Here is a 19,998-nt window from a genome sequence, read left to right on the forward strand (position 1 = left end):
TGTAGCCCCTTGTGGGCAGTAAAGAAATAGGTATTTCATCTGTTTTTACGTTCTGAGTTCAAATTTCGCCGAGGTCGACTTTGCCTTTCATCCTTTCGGGGTCGATTAAATAAGTTCTAGTTACGTACTGGGGTCGATCTAATTGACTGGCACCCTCCCCCAAAATCCCAGGCCTTGTGCCTAGAGCAGAAAAGAATATTACAGGCGTTGTTTGTTTGTTTGTTGTTTAAGTGAAGAACAGGCTACATCGAAAAGACCTATGACTAAAGAGCTTCAAGCCTGTTTTTGTTTATCCAAGACTTTTTTAAAGACAATACATTGAAAATTGTTGGAAAATCGGCTTTTATTATTTCTAGCAGCTGCAACTGTTTTCCCTTCGTAGCGTTCATTTAAAAGTTTCTTTACTGGAATGCAAGCGTATAGATAAGATTATATCGTCTTTAAATATCTAGCGAAATGAGAATCCAGAACTAATTTTCTGAAACGTTTCCCACCATTGGTTTCGAAGCTTAGCAAGATTTACCATTATACAGCAAACATACAAATAATTACAAGAACAAGAAAACAACTGGCGGCAGTGGTGACAACGGTGGCGATGGTAGTGGCGGCGGCAGTAGTAGCAACGGCGGCGGCGGCTGCAGTGGTGGTGGTGGTGGTCGTCGTTTGTTATTTAGCCTCAGATAAACTCCGACCGAGTAGTCCTATAATGAAGACTTTCCAGTTGTGATCATCCAATCTTTTTTTTGTTTTCAAGCATAGTGTATCCAGAGCTATTTGGTGTGTACTCTTCTCCTTTATCAAAATAGTAGGGTTTTATACGAAAGAAATTTTGCTGCTATTTCAAGCAGGTTGATTGACCAGGCAGTGACTTGCGATCACAGTAGTGTTCAATAGTTTTAATTGAAGGAAGGCCGCAAATATGTGGAAGATATGAAGGAAATTTGAGTAACATAACGATTCTATCAGTTTGTCGCCTTGTTGTGGCCAGAACCGTAGAATAAAATTGGAGATTGTAGTTTTATTTCAATAGAAACCAATGACATAATTTCTCCTCTTCAATAAATATGAAGTTTTTAAAGTACAAATACAGTCAGTTGTCATTTACGAGCTGATTGATTTAGGTCCTTCTGTTGTTGCGAGCTGGTACAGACCTTAGCCCACTTTTCGTCTTCTCACTCTTGACATAGCTAAACAACTAAGATATGGCAGCTGGAGGAGAGAAGGGCTGCTCCAGCACTCGGTTGGGTATTCATCAGTTCAGTAGATTGGCTCAGTGTGAAATGAAATGCCTTACTCAACGACTATACACAATCCGGTCCAGGTATCGAACCCACGACCTGATGAACATCAACACAACTCCCTTATCACTAGGCTATTCGCTTTCATAGATATCAGGCTTCATGTTTACGAAAAAGTCACTATAATCTCTATATTCAATTATGGTGTAAGTTTATCATTGGTGATAATAATGTTAATAGTAATAACGACCAACGAAGTGTATTATAAAGTATCTTTATTGCTTCTTTTACACATGAAAAATCGCACAACATGGAACCGTGTCGCAGAAATTGTAGATTAATTTCTTCAGATATATAACATTAATTCCATCCACTGAAAGTGAAATAATTTTTAATGGTTTAGTTGGGAAAAAAAACAGTTTTAATACGTTAGGGCTATTGAAATGTGAACGCTCGTTTTTCACTTTTCTTTTTGAAATAATAAGATTTTAATACATTTATAAAATAGCAAAGTATTAAATTATAAATACAATGTAATAAATATGATAAATGTGTTGAATTTATAAATATATTTAATATCAGTATTTCTAAAACAGAATCGAAAAAATTTTACGACATATGAATACAAGCGGATATCGCAGGATAGACGAATAGAGATGTGCATATTAAATGTTATAGTGAATGGTTTTTGATAGGCGTCGTAAATAATATAATGGCTGCTATCACTGGTAGCATGAGCAGGTGCTCAGGGCGGATGCGGAAATGACATTGATATCCATTCAGTCCAGTAAATACCACCTCAGGAAAGAGACCATTGCTTCTCTGAGAGTCGGAGAAAACTCCAGTTCATGACCACCATGCCTACTTCTCACAACCCCACATTGGTAGTTGACGGTTGATCTCATGGAACGGTTAAAGTTCCCAGATCACATGGTACCAACAGCACTTTGCCCAGATATAGTTCTCGTCTCAAATTCCGCCAAACAGGTGATCATATAGGAACTGACTATGCTTTGGGAGAAAAAGCTTCCCGCCAAATACCAGAAGCTGGAAGAAGAATATATAAATCGGGGGCTGGCAGGCACGTTTCGAAGCATTTGAAGTGGGCTGTCGTGGTTTTATGGGGTATTCATTTTGTAAGGCACAGAACGGGCTTGAAATTACTGGTGCAGCAAAGAGGTAGGCTATATAAATTCCATCATTGAAGCCGGTGGCTTTGGATAAAGGGGAAAAACCAGTGGTTTGCTATTACGGAGATGCAAGCAGGGGCTTGATCAACACCAGCTGGGTCATCTGGACGAGGAAGGTCTAATGCTGACATAATCAAAACCTCTTGAGACTCCAGAGACATTACCGATGACGCATCCCAGAGCATCCGCAAGATGTATCTTAAAACCTTTCCGACATAGTAAAACGGATTCATTCTTTTTTTTTTTTTAATATTTCTTACCTTCCTGATACCGAGGCTTTTGCGATTCTTCTGAACGTGTCCTTTGTAAATCCCTTGAAAAGAGAGGATGTTGAAAGTTACTTTTATGGAAGTAGCAGTTATTATTATTGTAATTATTATTATTGCTGAATGAGAGAGCAGTGCATGCCATCAAAGTGACACTCGGGGTAAAATACACGAAGCCCAGTTTCACCCATCATGACTACCCGTCTGATAAGGGTACAACGCAAAAATCCATTGCAAACAAACATAAAGTTCTGTTCTTATATACAAAGCAATCCCTCAAAATCGCCCAGCTGTGAAAAGCACAATTCATTAGGGATATAATCACTCACAAATGATATGTCCTCAATTGTAGTACAGCTAACTACGTTCATGAACAACCTTTTATCAAATCGTTTAGCACTATACGCATAGACGCTCGAGAGCAAAAACCCAAGCCCATCACCAACTCACCAAAAAATATCCTGAAAAAAATAAATAACACACCCGTCACCTACAATTACTAGAAATATAAAGACCACATTAAGAAAGGAACCTGAAGAACCAGTGAAGAGCCCAGAAAAACAGCCTCCAATCAATAAATGAGGAGCGTAAACCAATGAGGGCACACAAGCACTAAGACACACACATACACGCCAAGGCATGACAATACACTGCCAATACAGAATTGTACATGTGTATATGTATATATGTATGTATATATTTATATACGTGTATATATATATATACATATATACTTTATTTAAAAGCAGCAGAAATATAACAAAAGACTGTTACTCGGAGTTTCACGTTCCCGTTCATCGGACAATACATATATATATATATATATATATATATATATATATATATATATATATATATAATTTATTTAAACTGAATGTTTATCTACGATCCTTAGGCGAGATCTGCAATACTCATGTGAGAGCTCCCCCTGAAAATCACACTGACGTGCAAGAGAGAGCGCAATACATATTACTCACACACACACACACACACACACACACACACACACACACACACACACACACGCACACACACACACACACACACACACACACACACACACGTGAATAAGTAAAGGAAACATTTGCAAGAACACTCAAATCACGGAAATCAATATCCATATCCGAAGTAGAATTTGATATTAACTTACGGAAATTGGCTGTTATGGTAATTATATGGACAAATATATGTGGGAAAGTACAACATAAGTTAAAAGAATAAGATTTTAAGTATTTTAAGCAATAATAGAAATAATGTGTGTGTCTGTTAAAGTCTGTCATACCGGCCATGATGAAGGGAAATAGCCCTGAAACTCGAGTCTCCTTTATATATTTATATTTATATCTATATATTTGATCCTTTATATTGAACACTCAATATTTCATCTACATTCAATACTTTATTTCATGGTGCCATCCATTTTTATTTTATTTTATTTCATATTATATATTGTATATTATATTGTATATTCCATATTCTATACCCCACATTGGTTCTGCAGGAATATAAATAAAACATAAAAAACAGACAGTGTTGGAACTCTTTTAAACAAAATAATATATTCCTCTATACACAATCATACAAAAAAACCCACCTTTTTTGTATTTATTTTTACTCGCATATATATATATATATATATATATATATATATATATATATATATATATATATATACGTAAATGTCGAACAATGAAAATGAGTACTCAACACCACATTGGTGAATGAAAATTCTTTATTTGTGCATTAAGGCTACCATTGGTTTCATGTTTAAAAATCTTAATATCGTCGCAATTTTTCAAGCTAATTACATGGAGACGAACACCATTCTTCCATGTCATCGGCTTGAAAAATTAAGATATTAAGATATTTTCTTAATCCTTTCTACTATAGGCACAAAGCTTGAAATTGCAGGGAGGGGGATAGTCGATTACATTGAACCCAGTATGCAACTGGTACTTAATTTATCGACTCCGAAAGGATGATAGGCAAAGTCGACCTCGGCGGAATTTGAACTCAGAACGTGAAGACGGACGAAATACCGTTAAGCATTTCGCCGGGTATGCTAACGATTCTGCCAGCCCGCCGCTATAGGGATATTTCTTAATATGAAACTAATGGTAGCCTTAATACACAAATAAGGTATATTATATATATATATATATATATATATATATATATATATATATATATATATATATATATATATATATATATATATATATATATATATATATATGAGGAGGTACCCAAAATAAACGGACGCGTTCTCTGTGGGACAAGCCCGTTGTAGTTCAGGCTTCCGCCTCTAGAAGCCACTTGATTTGAGCTCAGGCATCACTCTGCCGACCAGCGACGTCGGGATGGAGTCGTACTGTCACGTGGTGCCTCTTTTTTTTGCAGTGCTTCTCCCTGTTCGTCGATTTCTACGATGGCTGAAACGAAGGAACAACGTGTTTCCATGAAATTCTGTTTTTTGCTGGAGTAAAACGCGGCGAAACAGTTGTCATGCTTCCGACAGCTTACAAGGACGCTGCTATAAGCAAAACACAAGATTACGAGTTGCTTCCACGCTTCAGGAATGGTCACTTGTCGCTTGAAGACCAACCTCGTTCAGGACGATCATCGATTTCCCGAACGAATGAAAACATTACAAAAATTCATGAACTGATCTTGGAGGACCGTCGCCGAACAACTGACGAACTTGTTGATATGAGTTGTGTGTTCTAGAGCGTGAATTTTGAGCGTGGAACTTCAAATGGAAAGAGTTGCAGCAAAATGTATGCCTCGCTTGCTCACGGAAGATCAAAGGTAGTCACGACTGAATGCGTGTTGTGAATTGAAAGAAAAGTCGGAAGTTGATCCGAAGGTCATCACTAGTGACGAAAGGTGGTTCTACGGAATTTGCCGATGTGGAAGAGATAAAGAAAAAAATGACGGAGGCGTTAAAAGGTATCATTTCGCAAGAGTTCCTGGACTATTTCGAACAGTGGAAAAAACCTCATTTCACATTTTGTCGAAAGTTTATGAAATTTTTATAATGATACATAAAAACAGCTAAGAGACTTTGGAAAATAAAATTAAGCTACACATTAAAATCTCGGTATACTTGTGTGTGTGTGTGTGTGTGTGTGTGTGTGTGTGTGTGTGTGTGTGTGTGTGTGTGTGTGTGTGTGTGTGTGTGTGTTAACTTTGACAAAGATACTCTGACTTAAAACCTGCAGTCAAAATAGTACCTGTCGTCATGCACTGATTGCCATTAGACCCTATTGTAGTGACCAAGATAGTAACAAAAGTGTTGAACAAGCTTTCGTTACTTAAATCCAATGATGTAGAGGTGTCTCACTATAATTTCATTTCTTGACCCGTTTTGTATCTTATGAAGTCCTAATGGTGATGGATGCGTGGTTTGAAAAGTCATATCCTCGGCACACATGCAAAGATGAAAGGAAACCAGGTTGACCATGTGACGGCTGTCATCTGACAAGATGAGGCAACCATCATGTATATGTGTATGTGTGTGCATCTGTGCATGTATGTATGAGTGTACGCGTGTGTTGTGTATATATTTTATACGTGTGTGTGTATATATATGCGTGTATTGTGTGTGTATGTAAATATGTATGTGCATATGTGCGTGTGTTGTGCATATGTGCGCGTGCGTGTGTGTGCGTACGTACGTATTTGTGGTAGCGCATGGTTTAGTGGTTAGCGTGTTAGACTCGTGATCATGAGATAGTGAATTTGATTCCTGGACCGGGTGATGTGTTGTGTTGTTGAGCAAAACGCTTCATTTCACGTTGTTCCAGTCCATTCAGCCGGTAATAATGAGTAATCCTGCAACGGACCGGTATCCCATCCAGGGAGCAACATATACGCCAGAGAAACCGAGAAAGCGGTGTATGCTCGGTACAGGACACACCATGGACAAACTATTTTCGTATAGGGTGGTAGATCTCCATCGTTCGATGGTGAGGATTTAGTTCTTCGATCAACTTAATTACCTGCTCTTGGATTAGCTGGTAAGTGTCTGGATATTCCACAGACACATATACCCTTAACGCAATTATCAAGTATAATGAGCATGACTTATGTGTGACAGTTTCAGTCCATCCGAATGGGCTTCGGAATTTTCCATTTTCACTCGCACAATATAGGTCGACCCGAAGCTATAAAAAGTTAGGTTTTCCCAAGATGCAACGCGAACTTCGTAGTCATTCAGCCGTACGGCATCTTGCACCAGTTCGAGTGTATTGCTAACTGCAACTGTCACGCTTAAGTCATACTGATTATACCGGAGAATTATATTAAGGGTATACGTGTCTGTGGAATACTCAGACACATACCTGCTAATCCAGGAGCAGGTTATTCAGTTGAATGAAGAACCGAATCCTCACCCTCGAATGACGGAGATCTACGACCATATATGGACATGATTAGTTCACATTACTCTATAAGAAGCATACAGAGTTCTTTGGCGTACATATTCCTTCCTAGATGGGACACCGGTCCGTCACAGGATTACTCATTTTTGCCAGCTGAGTGGACTGGAGCACTTGAAATGAAGTGTCTTGTTCAAGAGTACAACGCATCACCCGGTTCAGCTATCGAAATCACATTTTGACGAACACCAGTCCGACACCGTAACCACTAAACCATGTGCCTCCACACACACACACACACACACACACACACACACGTACATATATAAACACACATATATACACATGTATATGAAATTATATGAATGCATAAACATATAATAACGAGCGAGTGTGTGTGTGTGTTCGTGTGTGCGTGTAAAATTCCCATATTGAAAGATATTTTTTAAAGTTGAAGCTTTCACACTTGAATTTATAAACAAGCAGGTTTTGAAAGCCACTTTATATTTCCGCTTTAACAGTCCCAAATTTAGAACTGAAAATATTTAAGATTTGTCTAAAAATTTACGAAAAAAAGAAAGAAAACAAACTCGTTAGAATTCAACTAGAAGCATTGATATAAATTTTTGACATTTTGTAGGATTGTGAAAAATTGAGAGCGCAGCATTGCTGAATGTTTTAAGTAGTTTGCTTTGCAGTAACGGAGTCCTAGGTTCAGTTCTACCTAGGCATGTTCAGTAGTGCTTTTTTGCTATAGCCTCGATTGGACTCAAAGTTTGTGACTGAAATTAGGAGGAAGGAATTGTACGGAAGCTCGTTGTATGGATTGCGCGAATGATTCAAGTGTCAAGTCTTGTCACATATTGCATCACGCTAAGTCTGATTGAGAATTACGTTGAGTGTACACTTGTCTGTGGAATAGTCAGCCACTTCCACGCTAATTCAATGAACGGGTTCAGTTCAACGAATAACTCAGTTGATCGAATAACAAAGAATTCAGTTGTTCGAATAACTCATTGGTTTTCAACCGGAGTCCATATGACCCTTCGGATTCCATATATGATTTTGCGGGACTCATGCAAGCTAAATAATAATTTGGGCGTATGCGGTAGTATTTTAGGGGTTTATGAAAAAATGTTGCTTTAGATTTACCTATTGCAACAAACAAGTAGGTTTCTTTCTCTAACTCTTAATATAGTTCAACATAGTAGTGAGAAAACTCTCTAATTTATGTCTTTATTAGTGTAAGTAAATAGTAAAAGGGTAAAGACACCTTTCGGTCATGAATGACCATGGGATTGTACCTAGAAAGTTCCCGTCGAGGCACAAGTCCGAGCAAGATAGTTTATGGAAGACCAGCAGTCGCTCATTTATGGAAGACCAGCAGTCGCTCATGCATACCAGCCTCCCTTCTCCACACCACCAATGTTACCCAAGGAAATGGCAAAGGTCGACACAGCTTGGCACCAGTGACACTGGAACTCATTTCTACAGCTGAGTGAACTGGAGCGAGGTGAAATAAAGTGTCTTGCTCAAGAACACAACACGCAGTCCGCTCCGTGAATCGAACTTACCACCTCATGATTGTGAGCACGATGCACTAAACCACTGAGCCATGCACCTTCAAGTAAATAGTACTCAACCTAAATATACCACGATGGGTAACACTTCTTTTTGAAGTTCATATTGCTGATGTAGATAGATATCTATTTGCTGGAGAGATATCTATTTACAGAGTGATGAAATATTCTAAAAAAAATATGCACTAGTATCAGAAAAAGCGAATTTGTATGTTATTGCTTTTTATTCATCTTACCGGGCTGAATATAGTTTCAGCCGTATCACTAACTTACTATCAAAATTGCGTAACCGACTCAACACAGTACAAAAATGTTGACTACGTTGGGGTCGAATATTACAAAACCAGCAAGTACAACATATCAACCTCAAAGTTCGCATTGAATTAATAGCCAAAAAGTAGTATTTTTCTTTTCGTTAATAAGCAAGTTCTTGTATATTTATGACTTATTTTATTAATGAACATACATACTTCCGTAGGAAATTTATGTGCAATAAACTGTTTCTACTTGTACAATATGTAAAATATTGTAATAATCTATTTATAGGATTCCTAATGATGTTTAACTATTAAAATACAATGGGATTTCTTTAAACATCGAATGGCTATGAAGATCCACCTGAGTAAAATAGGAATCAAAGGGATCCATAGGTAGAAAATGGTTGAGTACCACAGGAATAACTGAATATTCATCGTCGAAACCGGCGAAGATCCATTTTTCAATTTTTTTTTTTATATAAACAGAAATTTAGAAAATCTCATTAATATGTTGTACACATTTTATATTTGTTTAGAAATTAATAATTGGAACATGCTATGAAAGAAAAAAATATGTTTAAGTAAAGAAGTAAATGAATATCAATGGCGAAAATGAGTTCAAAGCAAACGTCAAAAATGGTTAACTATATACTTACAATAAGAATTCAAAAGTTTAGCAGCGCTTTGTACAAAATCATCAAAGGAAATTTTGTTATCTTTATCTGCATACCGCGTGGTAACAGCTTCAATTACTTTACGGCCAATATCAACACCTGAAACATAAAGGTGAGATATTACGTATACATACATACATACATACATACATACACATCTTTTTTATATTTTATCTTGTTTCAGTCATTAGACTGTGGTCATGGTGGGGCACCAACTTGAGGGACTTTTAAAGCGTGGTTCTTATTTTATCGGTTTCTTTGGCCGAACCGCTAAGTTAGGGGTACAAACAAAGACACAAAGACGCAAGCACAAACATTATATATATATATATATATATATATATATATATATATATATATATATATTATAAAAAGGGCTGCCATGTACCAAATCCACTCACAAGGCTTTGGTCGACCCGAGACTATAGTAGAATACACTTGCTCAAGGTTCCACGCAGTGGGACTGAACCCCGAACCATGTGATTTTAGTTAGATAGACAGACATACATTATCAACCCAGGACCCAGGAATGTAAAAAAAGAAGGCACAGATGACCTCTTCGTGATGTGAACTTAGCATATATAAAAACCACAACGAATACCACAAGCGAACACTTCTACGTTTGTCATTCTATCTTCTATAATATATGCATGTATATGCATATGTTAATTAATCTATGGATGGATGGATGGATGGAAAGAAGTTTTTATAGTAGGATAGTAAAAGGAAGAATAAAGTTATGTAGTAAGGTCAATGTAATTGATTATAGCATCCTCTAATTTGAGGTGACGTGTCTCTCAGAAATGAAAATTATGGTTCTGGTAGTTAGCTTATGTACCATGATGGTTGGAGTGGTGCGCGTCGTAGTAGCTTTTGTAGTAACGGTTATTGTTGTAGGCATTGCAGTTAATCCGACTCATCAAAATATTTTTATCTTCATCGATGGAAACCTTTGTACATTAGTGGCAGGTCTCTGAGACCGTGAGAGATCAGTAATTTTTCCAAAAAACGTGTTATCATTACCTAAAACTGAATACATTCGTTTCAGTCCTTTGACATCTGCCTTGTTGGAACCATCTTTGACACGGCTTTGAAATTCCGCCTGAAAACCAAGAGGCAAAAGCATTAACGAAAGTTATTATCTATATATATAAAAATGAGAATGTGTGTCTGTCTGTCTGTCTGTCTGTGTGAATCCCTAAAACTCGAGAACTACGCAACCAATTTCATTCAAATTTTACACATGCCTTACTTAGGGTTCCAGTTGTGTTTTAGTCAAAAAAAATTATTAACTTCTTGCAGAGTTCGAGCACACGGCAACATAATATCTCCTCCACTATTTAAGTATTACGTGTCAAAAGTGAAACAAAAACACTCATGTCAAATACTTTCACTTTAAAAATGAAACTATTCCACTAACTGAAACAATCACATTTCGATACTGTAGTGACAGATACTTTCACAGAGAGAGAAAGAGAGAGAGAGAGAGATGTATATGTATACATATACATGTATATGTACACCATTTCGATACTGTAATGACAGATACTTTCAGAGAGAGAGAGAAAGAAAGAGAGAAAGAGAGAGAAAGAGAGAAAGAGAGAGAAAGAGAGAAAGAGAGAGAGAGAGAGAGATGTATATGTATACATATAGATGTACACGTATATGTATATATATATAGATCTATACATACATGTATATGTATACATATGTGTAGATGTATATATATATATATATATATAGATGTACATGTAATATGTACACATATATACATATATACATGCATACAGATATCTATACATATATACACCCATCACACACACATACACATGCACACAAACACACACATTAGTCATTTGTTTTCTTATCCAAAACTACGTCAAAAGTACTGAATGGATCTTTATGAAATTTGGAAATTATATTCTTTGCATAACGGCCATAACTCCCATGAAAATTCATATATTTTTGATGTTGATGAAATTTTAACCCGAACATAACAGATGAGCATTATTTAGAAAATGATGTCACACGTTATCGAGGCTACCATTCTTTCTGGATGTGCAAAAGGGGATGACGTCTTTATTCCAAGAATTCCTCTTACTCCATCAGGAGCAGACATTCCTTTTACATTCAGAAGACTACAATTCCCCCTTCGTGTGACTTTTGCCATGTCCATAAACAAATATCAGGGTCAAACACTGTCTGTAGCTGGTCTTCTCTTGGAAGAGCCCTGCTTCTCACATGGACAACTGCATGTTGGCTGCTCAAGAGTGGGCAGCAACAAAAACCTATTTGTATATGCTCCACAAGGGAAAACAAGGAACATAGTTTACAATGAGGTGTTATAATCACAACAGCAAGAAAGTATGTACATGATCACCTTCTTTTACGAAACTTCATTGACTTTCATATATTTATATTGATATACATATATATACGTGTGTTTGGGTGCGTGTGTGTATATACATCTCTATATATAAAGATGATGCGTAGTCTAGACGGCGTTTTTAGATTTCATTATTATCTTTAACCCGGGCAACGCCGGGTATTTCTGCTAGTATTTCCTAAATGTTGTATAAAGTTACTATGTTTAAGACAAGAATATCTACTACACAACCGTATGTTTTGGACGGTATCCACTTAACTTACTAAAAAGCTTTCATTCTGCGGTATTCATTAATATTCTCTAACCAACTGCCAGCTGCGTCTCGACATATGTCTTACGTGGCAAACCAAGAAGACTAAATTGCATATATATTCAAAAGACTCTCAACAACCATTAACCCAATTTAAGAATCAAGCTTGGCTATACTGGACTTGCGTATACACAACCACAGATCTAGGATGGTTCTCCGACGCATATGCATATTCTAAGCAGCATCTAAGAAAATGTCGTACGTAAAATTCAAAAAGAAGGCACCTGGCTTGGCGGTTAGGCTTCTATGTGGTCGCTTGATATGCCAGAAACAGAAGCTAAATTTCCCTCAAATCGTTCTTGGCAATGTTAAAAAGGGTATGATATATTAGGTAATGTAGTCACAAACAACACTATGAGTGAAAAAAAGTGAGTCAGTCGAGTCATTGGTCTTCTCAAACAGTATTAATCCGGGTTAAGCGCTGTCATCGTCCTTATCAACAGCAATACCGTGTATCAGTCAGTACGCCAGTGTGAATAACAACGGTTTGGTTGACTTTTACAATGAATAATATTCATTAATGAGTGATTGATCCGATTTATTTCGATGAACTAAGATAATCTCTTTTCTCTCCCCGATACCCCACAGGAGGAATGCAGCTCAAGTATTTAATAGATTTCTTCGAAATATAAACCATGTAATTTTTCACACATAAACATTTCCAAAATTGAGGAAACTGATTTATTGTGAAGAAGGAGAACAGTCTAACGTTTCGGTGAACTAACCTTCGTCAGAAACTAATGAAAATCTTCATATCTTAATAATACTAAAATTCTAGGGATGTTTGTGCAGAAATAGTATATTTCAGAAATAGTATATTTCATCTTATTTTTTCTTGTATATTTATTTTCATACCTACCTTCGGCAGTGCAGTACAAATTTTTGTGACATTTAAACCTCTATTTATTGACTCGTGACGTCAACACACATACAGACATACAGAATATACATACATATAATGAATATCATAGAGTGTCAATCACACAAACACAAGTCCGCTATCTGTGACATATACACACACATAGCTTTCGCGCTCTCTAAGACAAAAAATGTCAACTTTTTGACATACACAATATTTTAATCATTTAGAAATATTTTTAACTGAATGTGATTTCAAAAATGTAAGCTGTTTGTACAGTAAGTATTTATATTTTAGTTTTCTTTAAACAGACAATATTTTAATGTTTTTTTAACTATTTTCAAGTCGTTAATTTCCGTAAAAATTTTTTTATTTATTTACTTTTGCTTTAAAGTGAAAGAGAAGAGTAAGTGAAAGAGAAGAAGAGTAAGTGAAAGATGCATGTACATGTATATGAAATGGCCGTGTATGTGTGAACGAGAGAGGGAGAAGAAAGAGAGAGAAGAGAAAAAGAGAAAGAGAAGATAGAAAGAGAGAGAGAATAGAAAAAGAGAGATAGAAGAGAAAAAGAGAAAGAGAGTGATTGAAGGGTGTGTTGTCACGTATACGTATATACAACAATACATATGCGTACATGTTTTTGTATGTACATGTGCATGTGTATGCGTATGTGTGTGTGTGAAAGAGACACAAAGAGAGAGTGAGTGAGTGAGTGAGTGAACGTGTGTGTTCTCTTGTATGTGTAAGCGGCACTCTCTCTCTCTCTCTCTCTCTCTCTCTCTCTCTCTCTCTCTCTCTCTCTCTCACACACACACACACACACACACACACACACACTCACCCACACACAAACACACACACACACACACACACACACACGTCCATTTCATATACACGTTCATACATCCTTCACTTTCTCCTCTCTTTCAATTTAAAACAAAAGTAAATAAATAAATAAAAAAATTGCGGAAAATAACGAACAAAACCAGCTGATCTGGATGACAGTTCTGAGAGTCAAGCGACTGTTCTGAGAGTCAAAGCGAAAGATCGCCCCAGAGGAATGCCATTACAAAAAATTTTTTGAGTGCATTCAACGTATCTCAGCTCCAAAGATTTGGCTGCTATTTCTAGCTATTTGCGATAAAGGACCCGAAATACCTGTTACGTTGTAGCAGGGCGTGCAAGAGAAAGCAGCCAAATCTTTCCTTTTCCGGGGAAAGAAACCGTTTACGCGTGATTTCGATGTCACATTCGTTAAAAGCATGCGAAATGACTTGGAAAAGACAAAAAAACCTATGAAACAATATATACATATATATCTTTACTGAAAAACTATATTATGTAATGACGGACTTACGTTGAAGTAACAATACGATCACTTGATCTAGAAATAACAGTCCAATCTCTCTTATATCAAACTTTGTCGAATGGAGGCGCAATGGCCCAGCGGTTAGGGCAGCGGACTCGCGGTCATAGGATCGCGGTTTCGATTCCCAGACCGGGCGTTGTGAGTGTTTATTGAGCGAAAACACCTAAAGCTCCACGAGGCTCCGGCAGGGGATGGTGGCGAACCCTGCTGTACTCTTCCACCACAACTTTCTCTCACTCTTACTTCCTGTTTGTGTTGTGCCTGTAATTCAAAGGGTCAGCCTTGTCACACTGTGTCACGCTGACTATCCCCGAGAACTACGTTAAGGGTACACGTGTCTGTGGAGTGCTCAGCCACTTGCACGTTAATTTCATGAGCAGGCTGTTCCGTTGATCGGATCAACTGGGACCCTCGACGTCGTAAGCGACGGAGTGCCAACAAAAAACTTTGTCTTAATTAAAGAAGACAGGTCGTATATTATATGATGCAGCTCCAGATAAATAACCACGAACCCGAAAAAAGACATGGGTTCGTCATGGTTGAAATGCTTATAATTAAGGATACGCTCAATCAAAATTGATCTCGGGCAAAAATACAACAACGTAGTGATGAACCCTGAATATTTGTGAGTTCAGTAGAGTTCAGATTAATGACTCAGAAGACAATGGTTCTTAAACCGAGATAATACAAGCTACTCCGTCTTCCTCAAAAAAGTGAACCATACATACCTGCGATATCCAGGGGACAGAACTCGGTTATTTGAGACTTTGTCTTTGAAAATGGACAAACGATATGAGCTGCCCAACTTTCGGTGGGTTGACCGATACGTTAGTGTCTCGCCTCTCAACGGCTCTTCTATGATTTCTTCTTCTCTCACCTTCTTTTATCTATCTATCTATCTATTTGTCTATCTACCTGTCTATCTCTCTATCTCAGATAAGATCAGCTCTGAAATTGTGATATTTCGTCTCCCCATCACATAACAATTTTGCGCCACTAAATAATTTTTGCCGATACATACTACAAACAGATTCTTCAAACTGTTTGTTTTTCGTTTTGCTCTATTTAATTTTTAATTTTATTGTTTTTACTTCTATAGAAAAGCGTCAGACTTAATTCGTCATTCGGTTTAATCCCGTCACCTAACAACATGCGTGCCTCAAGAAGAATACACAATGTTACAAGCATTCAAACCAAATCGCCATATTAAAGATAATCCAATAGTTCTTTGTTTCCTGCTTTATTCTACTAGTCTCAAAACTTCTGCAATACGATGATTTCTTTCTGAAACCAAGCTGCAAATTATAAAAAAAAAATTAAGATAAAAAAAACCCTTCTTACATGCCATCTGCTCAAAAGTTGTTTGATCTTTTCAGCTTCTTCTGTTCCGATGACTCCCAGTCGATCTTCCTGGGTTCAAGTTAAAGTTAATATGATTCCACATGATCAAAGTATAAAGAGGTTGAAAATAGAAATACAAAAACGTAGAAAAGATTTTTCGAAAACGTTTACAAATCATTGAGGTATTTAACGTTTTTCTGTAAACGATTTTTTAAAATAAAACTTAAGATATATGCTCCTGTTTTCTCTCTCTCTCTCTCTCTCTCTCTCTCTCTCTCTCTCTCTCTTTCTCTCTCTCTCTCTCTCTCTCTCTCTCTCTCTCTCTCTTGATATATATATACATATATATACAGATATATATACGTAAATATATATATATATTTATATATATATACATACTTATACCCATATATACATACATATTTACATGCATATATATATACACATATGCATACATACTTATATGAATATATATATATACACATATACATACATACTTACAAGCTTATATATGTGTGTGTATATATATGTATATATAAATGTGTATGTGTGTGTATGTATATATATATATATATATGTTTATATATATATATATATATATGTTTATATATATATATATATGTTTATATATATATATGTTTATATATATATTGGGTTATCCCATTATCCCATAAATAATGCAGTTTTTTTCAATTGCATGAACTAAAAGTCAGAGGGGGGCGGGGTAAACTACCTGCATCAACTTGCTATAAAAGCAGGAATAATTTCACTTTATTCCTATTCTTAGTGCAAGATTTGAAGAGTGCAGTTCGATTTTAACAGTTATTTTTTCAAAGCTGAAATGGAAGTGACAAAGGAGCATATTCGGCATATTTCGCTTCGTGAGTTCAATAAAGGCAACAACGCAACGGAAAGTGCGAGGAATGTTAATGCAGTATGTGGGGATCGGACAATAAGTGTAAGCCAGTGTCAATGGTGGTTCCAAAACTTCCGATCCGGAAAATACAGCCTAGAAGACGAGCATCGATCTGGAAGATATGTAGGACTCGACGAGGACGTCCTGCAAACCCTGATGGAACAAGATCCCATCGTAACTGTTGATATGAAAGGTTTAATCCACTTTGAACTTTTAAACCCAAACAACAGATGGATATTGGTTCATTCAATAGAACTGTTACAAACGAATGTTTTTATTGATGAATCGAGTTATTTCATCATGCGAAATAACCGTTTTCATTATGTGAATATACACATATTAAACCTTTAAAAAAATCATTCCAAAAATCAACATTATGTAACACTTCATGATTCCTTTACTAGCTTCACCTGGTGCAATGCTTTTTTCCCGCATGATGTTATAACTCTACTCATCAATAAAAAAACTTGTTTGAAATAGCTGTAGTGAATTAACCAATATCCATCTATTGTTATTTGTTTATTATTACCCTACTTAGAACCTGCAATTAGCGTGGATCTGGAGTCTATTAAGTGCAGTACAATAGGCGCAGTGTGAGTTCCTCGTTATAGCCTTTAGACTGGTGGCATATTCAGTCGGGCGCTTGTAATCGCATATACATAAATGTATACAAACATATTTACAAAGACACACGTGTGTATGCGCGCGCGTGCGTGTTTGTAAGAGACAGAGTGTGAGTGAGTCAAGGGCTGTGTTGTCATATGCATACATCCAAAGATGTATGTATATTTATGCATGTACGTATACATGACAACAAACCTCTCTCTCTCACTCACACTCTGTCTCTTACAAACACACACATACATAAATGTATACAAACATATTTACAAAGACACACGTGTGTATGCACGCGCGCGTGCGTGTGTGGGGGGTTGCACAATCGCCATTTATTTCAATTACTCTTGTGAGAATATTCACGTAAATCATTTCTTTCATTTAATCCCCATTTTAATTTTCGTAAAAGTTTCCAAGTACCAATGAGGCTTTTTGGCACATCTTCAATTTTCCCCATTCATGAGAGGCGCCCAGCCATCATTCATCTGAGAGTCTATCTACAGAATGTCCTCAAATTTCTATACAGCATATTTTGCCTTTTTTTCTTCAAGTATATAAGCAACAACTTCATTCCCGAGCAACGCCGGGTGCCTCTGCTAGTATGTATATATATGTGTGTTTGTGTGTCTGTGTTTATCCCCCCAACATCGCTTGACCACCGATGCCGGTGTGTTTACGTCCCCGTAACTTAGCGGTTCGGCTTAAGAGACCGATAGAATAAGTACTAGGCTTACAAAGAATAAGTCCTGGGGTCGATTTGCTCAACTAAAGGCGGTGCTCCAGCATGGTCGCAGTCAAATGACTGAAACAAGTAAAAGAGGGTAAAAGAGAGAGTATGATATGATATGATATGATATGATATGATATAATATGATATTCTCTTCTGAAGATGTGATACCGGTGTCACTTTTCACAACACACTGTGTAATAAGCAAATCGAAAATATTACATCAGAGACGTTAATAGGTAGAATTTGCACAGCATCAGATTAAAGTCATTAAATCACTTAGTATCGTCCTTTCTGCATTCTTCATTGAAATCCCACAGGAATTGATTTTGCCTTTCATTGCTTCTATGTTGATAAAATATTATGCTTTATCCAATAGACTGCATCACTCATATGAAAAAAAAAAAAAAAGCTTCTGGACCAAACAAAAGACGTTATTTTCTGCGCTGATAAAATAAAGGATACATCGATAAAGTTCAAAAAACAGCGTGCTGTTTCCAGTGTCAGAGGAGGGAAATTCTCATCTATAGAAACAAAATAGAGCAGAAAAACGGAGGTTAGTGTCAAACATGTAAAATATTTCAGAGAGAGAGAGAGAGAGTGTGTGTGTGTGTGTGTGTGTGTGTGTGTGTGTGTGTGTGTGTGTGTGTGTGTGTGTGTGTGTACATATACATGTGTGAGTGCTAATGGTTGTCATTATATTCAGATATAATCAGTTATAATCCTTTCTACTATAGGCACAAGGCCGGGAATTTGGGGGAAGGGGAGCAATCGATTACATCGACCCCAGTGTCCAACTGGTTTTTATCATACCGACATCGAAAGGATAAAGGCAAAGTCGACCTCGGCGGAATTTGAACTCAGAACGTAAGTACTAGCGAAATGCTGCTAAGCATTTTTCCCGGCGTGCTAATGATTCTGCCAGCTCGCCATCTTATGTTGAGTTATGATAAAAACAGTTTTACATTTATCTGATGGGTTTCTCTGTACTTTTATTGTCCTTAAACAAAAAATATTCGAGGTTTGGGCCAACAAAGCCATCGTCGGATCAAATGTCCGCATTCGAAACGGATATAGTTTAAACAGATGCTATAAATTCTTCCCATAAAAGCGTGTAGTTTAGTGGCTGGGGTGTTGGCTCACGATCGTGTAATCGTTAGTTCGATTCCCAGTGGCCCGTTGTGGTCTTGAGCAAAAAATTTATTTCACATTGCTCCAGTTCACACAGCTGGCAAAAATGAGTGGTCCCTGTATTTCAAAGGTCCAGCCTTGTCACATTTTGTGTCACTCTGAAACTCCCTGAAAACTACGTTAAGGGTACGCGAGTCTTTGAGGTGTTCAGCACGTTAATTTCCCGAACAAACTGCTCTGTGATCGGATCAACTGGAACCCTCGTTGTCGTAACCGACGGACTGCCAGTTTTGAAGTCCTCCCTGAGTGCTAGATATGTATCTATAACCTTGCAGTATTGACCTCATTACAATAGTAATAAGATGTATGAATTTAAGTGGCATAGCGTCTCCCTATACTATTATGCTTGTGTGTGTGTGTGTGCGTGTTGTTCTTTTTTTATTATGAAAACAATCTCTTACTTTCTGTCCAGAGTGGTTTGATAAACTCATATAGTTCAAATGCATCCATCCACTCAGTGTCATCTGCGTATGTTTTCAAAGTATTATCTGGTTCCAAATCATCCTGTAAAGCATATATACGTATATATATATATAAGGTGCGGTGAATATATAGTCGTCTAAATTACGCAAAAATGAAAATAACACTGACATCGTATTTTAACAGATATATTTACCAAACTTACATAAAAATATCATGAAATACTGAAGAGTAAATTTATTCAATAAAATCGTCATTGGCTTCAACCACGGCCTCCAGA

At 36.9% G+C, this 19,998-nt stretch overlaps 1 protein-coding gene across 5 annotated transcripts in view; it reads right to left on the reverse strand.

Moving 5' to 3' along the window:
• Window positions 1-1,496: 1,496 nt before the first annotated feature.
• Window positions 1,497-19,998, reverse strand: part of LOC106873505 (calpain-11) — a 108,532-nt gene continuing 90,030 nt past the window's right edge. For 3 of the 5 annotated variants that reach the window (XM_089349798.1, XM_089349797.1, XM_089349796.1), the window contains exons 15-21: window positions 19,700-19,802; window positions 18,573-18,631; window positions 15,850-15,918; window positions 10,608-10,686; window positions 9,567-9,683; window positions 2,689-2,741; window positions 1,497-1,611 (exon numbers count right to left, since the gene is read on the reverse strand). In XM_089349798.1, the coding sequence (XP_089205924.1) occupies window positions 1,585-1,611; window positions 2,689-2,741; window positions 9,567-9,683; window positions 10,608-10,686; window positions 15,850-15,918; window positions 18,573-18,631; window positions 19,700-19,802 (507 nt within the window). In that variant the 3' untranslated portion in view covers window positions 1,497-1,584. Of the gene's footprint in view, window positions 1,612-2,688; window positions 2,742-4,945; window positions 5,127-9,566; window positions 9,684-10,607; window positions 10,687-15,849; window positions 15,919-18,572; window positions 18,632-19,699; window positions 19,803-19,998 lie in introns of those variants that run through there. The other 2 variants (XM_089349794.1, XM_089349795.1) reach the window with 1 other exon arrangement.

Source organism: Octopus bimaculoides, chromosome 3 (assembly GCF_046866305.1).
Source record: "Octopus bimaculoides isolate indiv1 chromosome 3, ASM4686630v1, whole genome shotgun sequence".
In the NCBI taxonomy this organism is placed as follows: domain Eukaryota; kingdom Metazoa; phylum Mollusca; class Cephalopoda; order Octopoda; family Octopodidae; genus Octopus; species Octopus bimaculoides.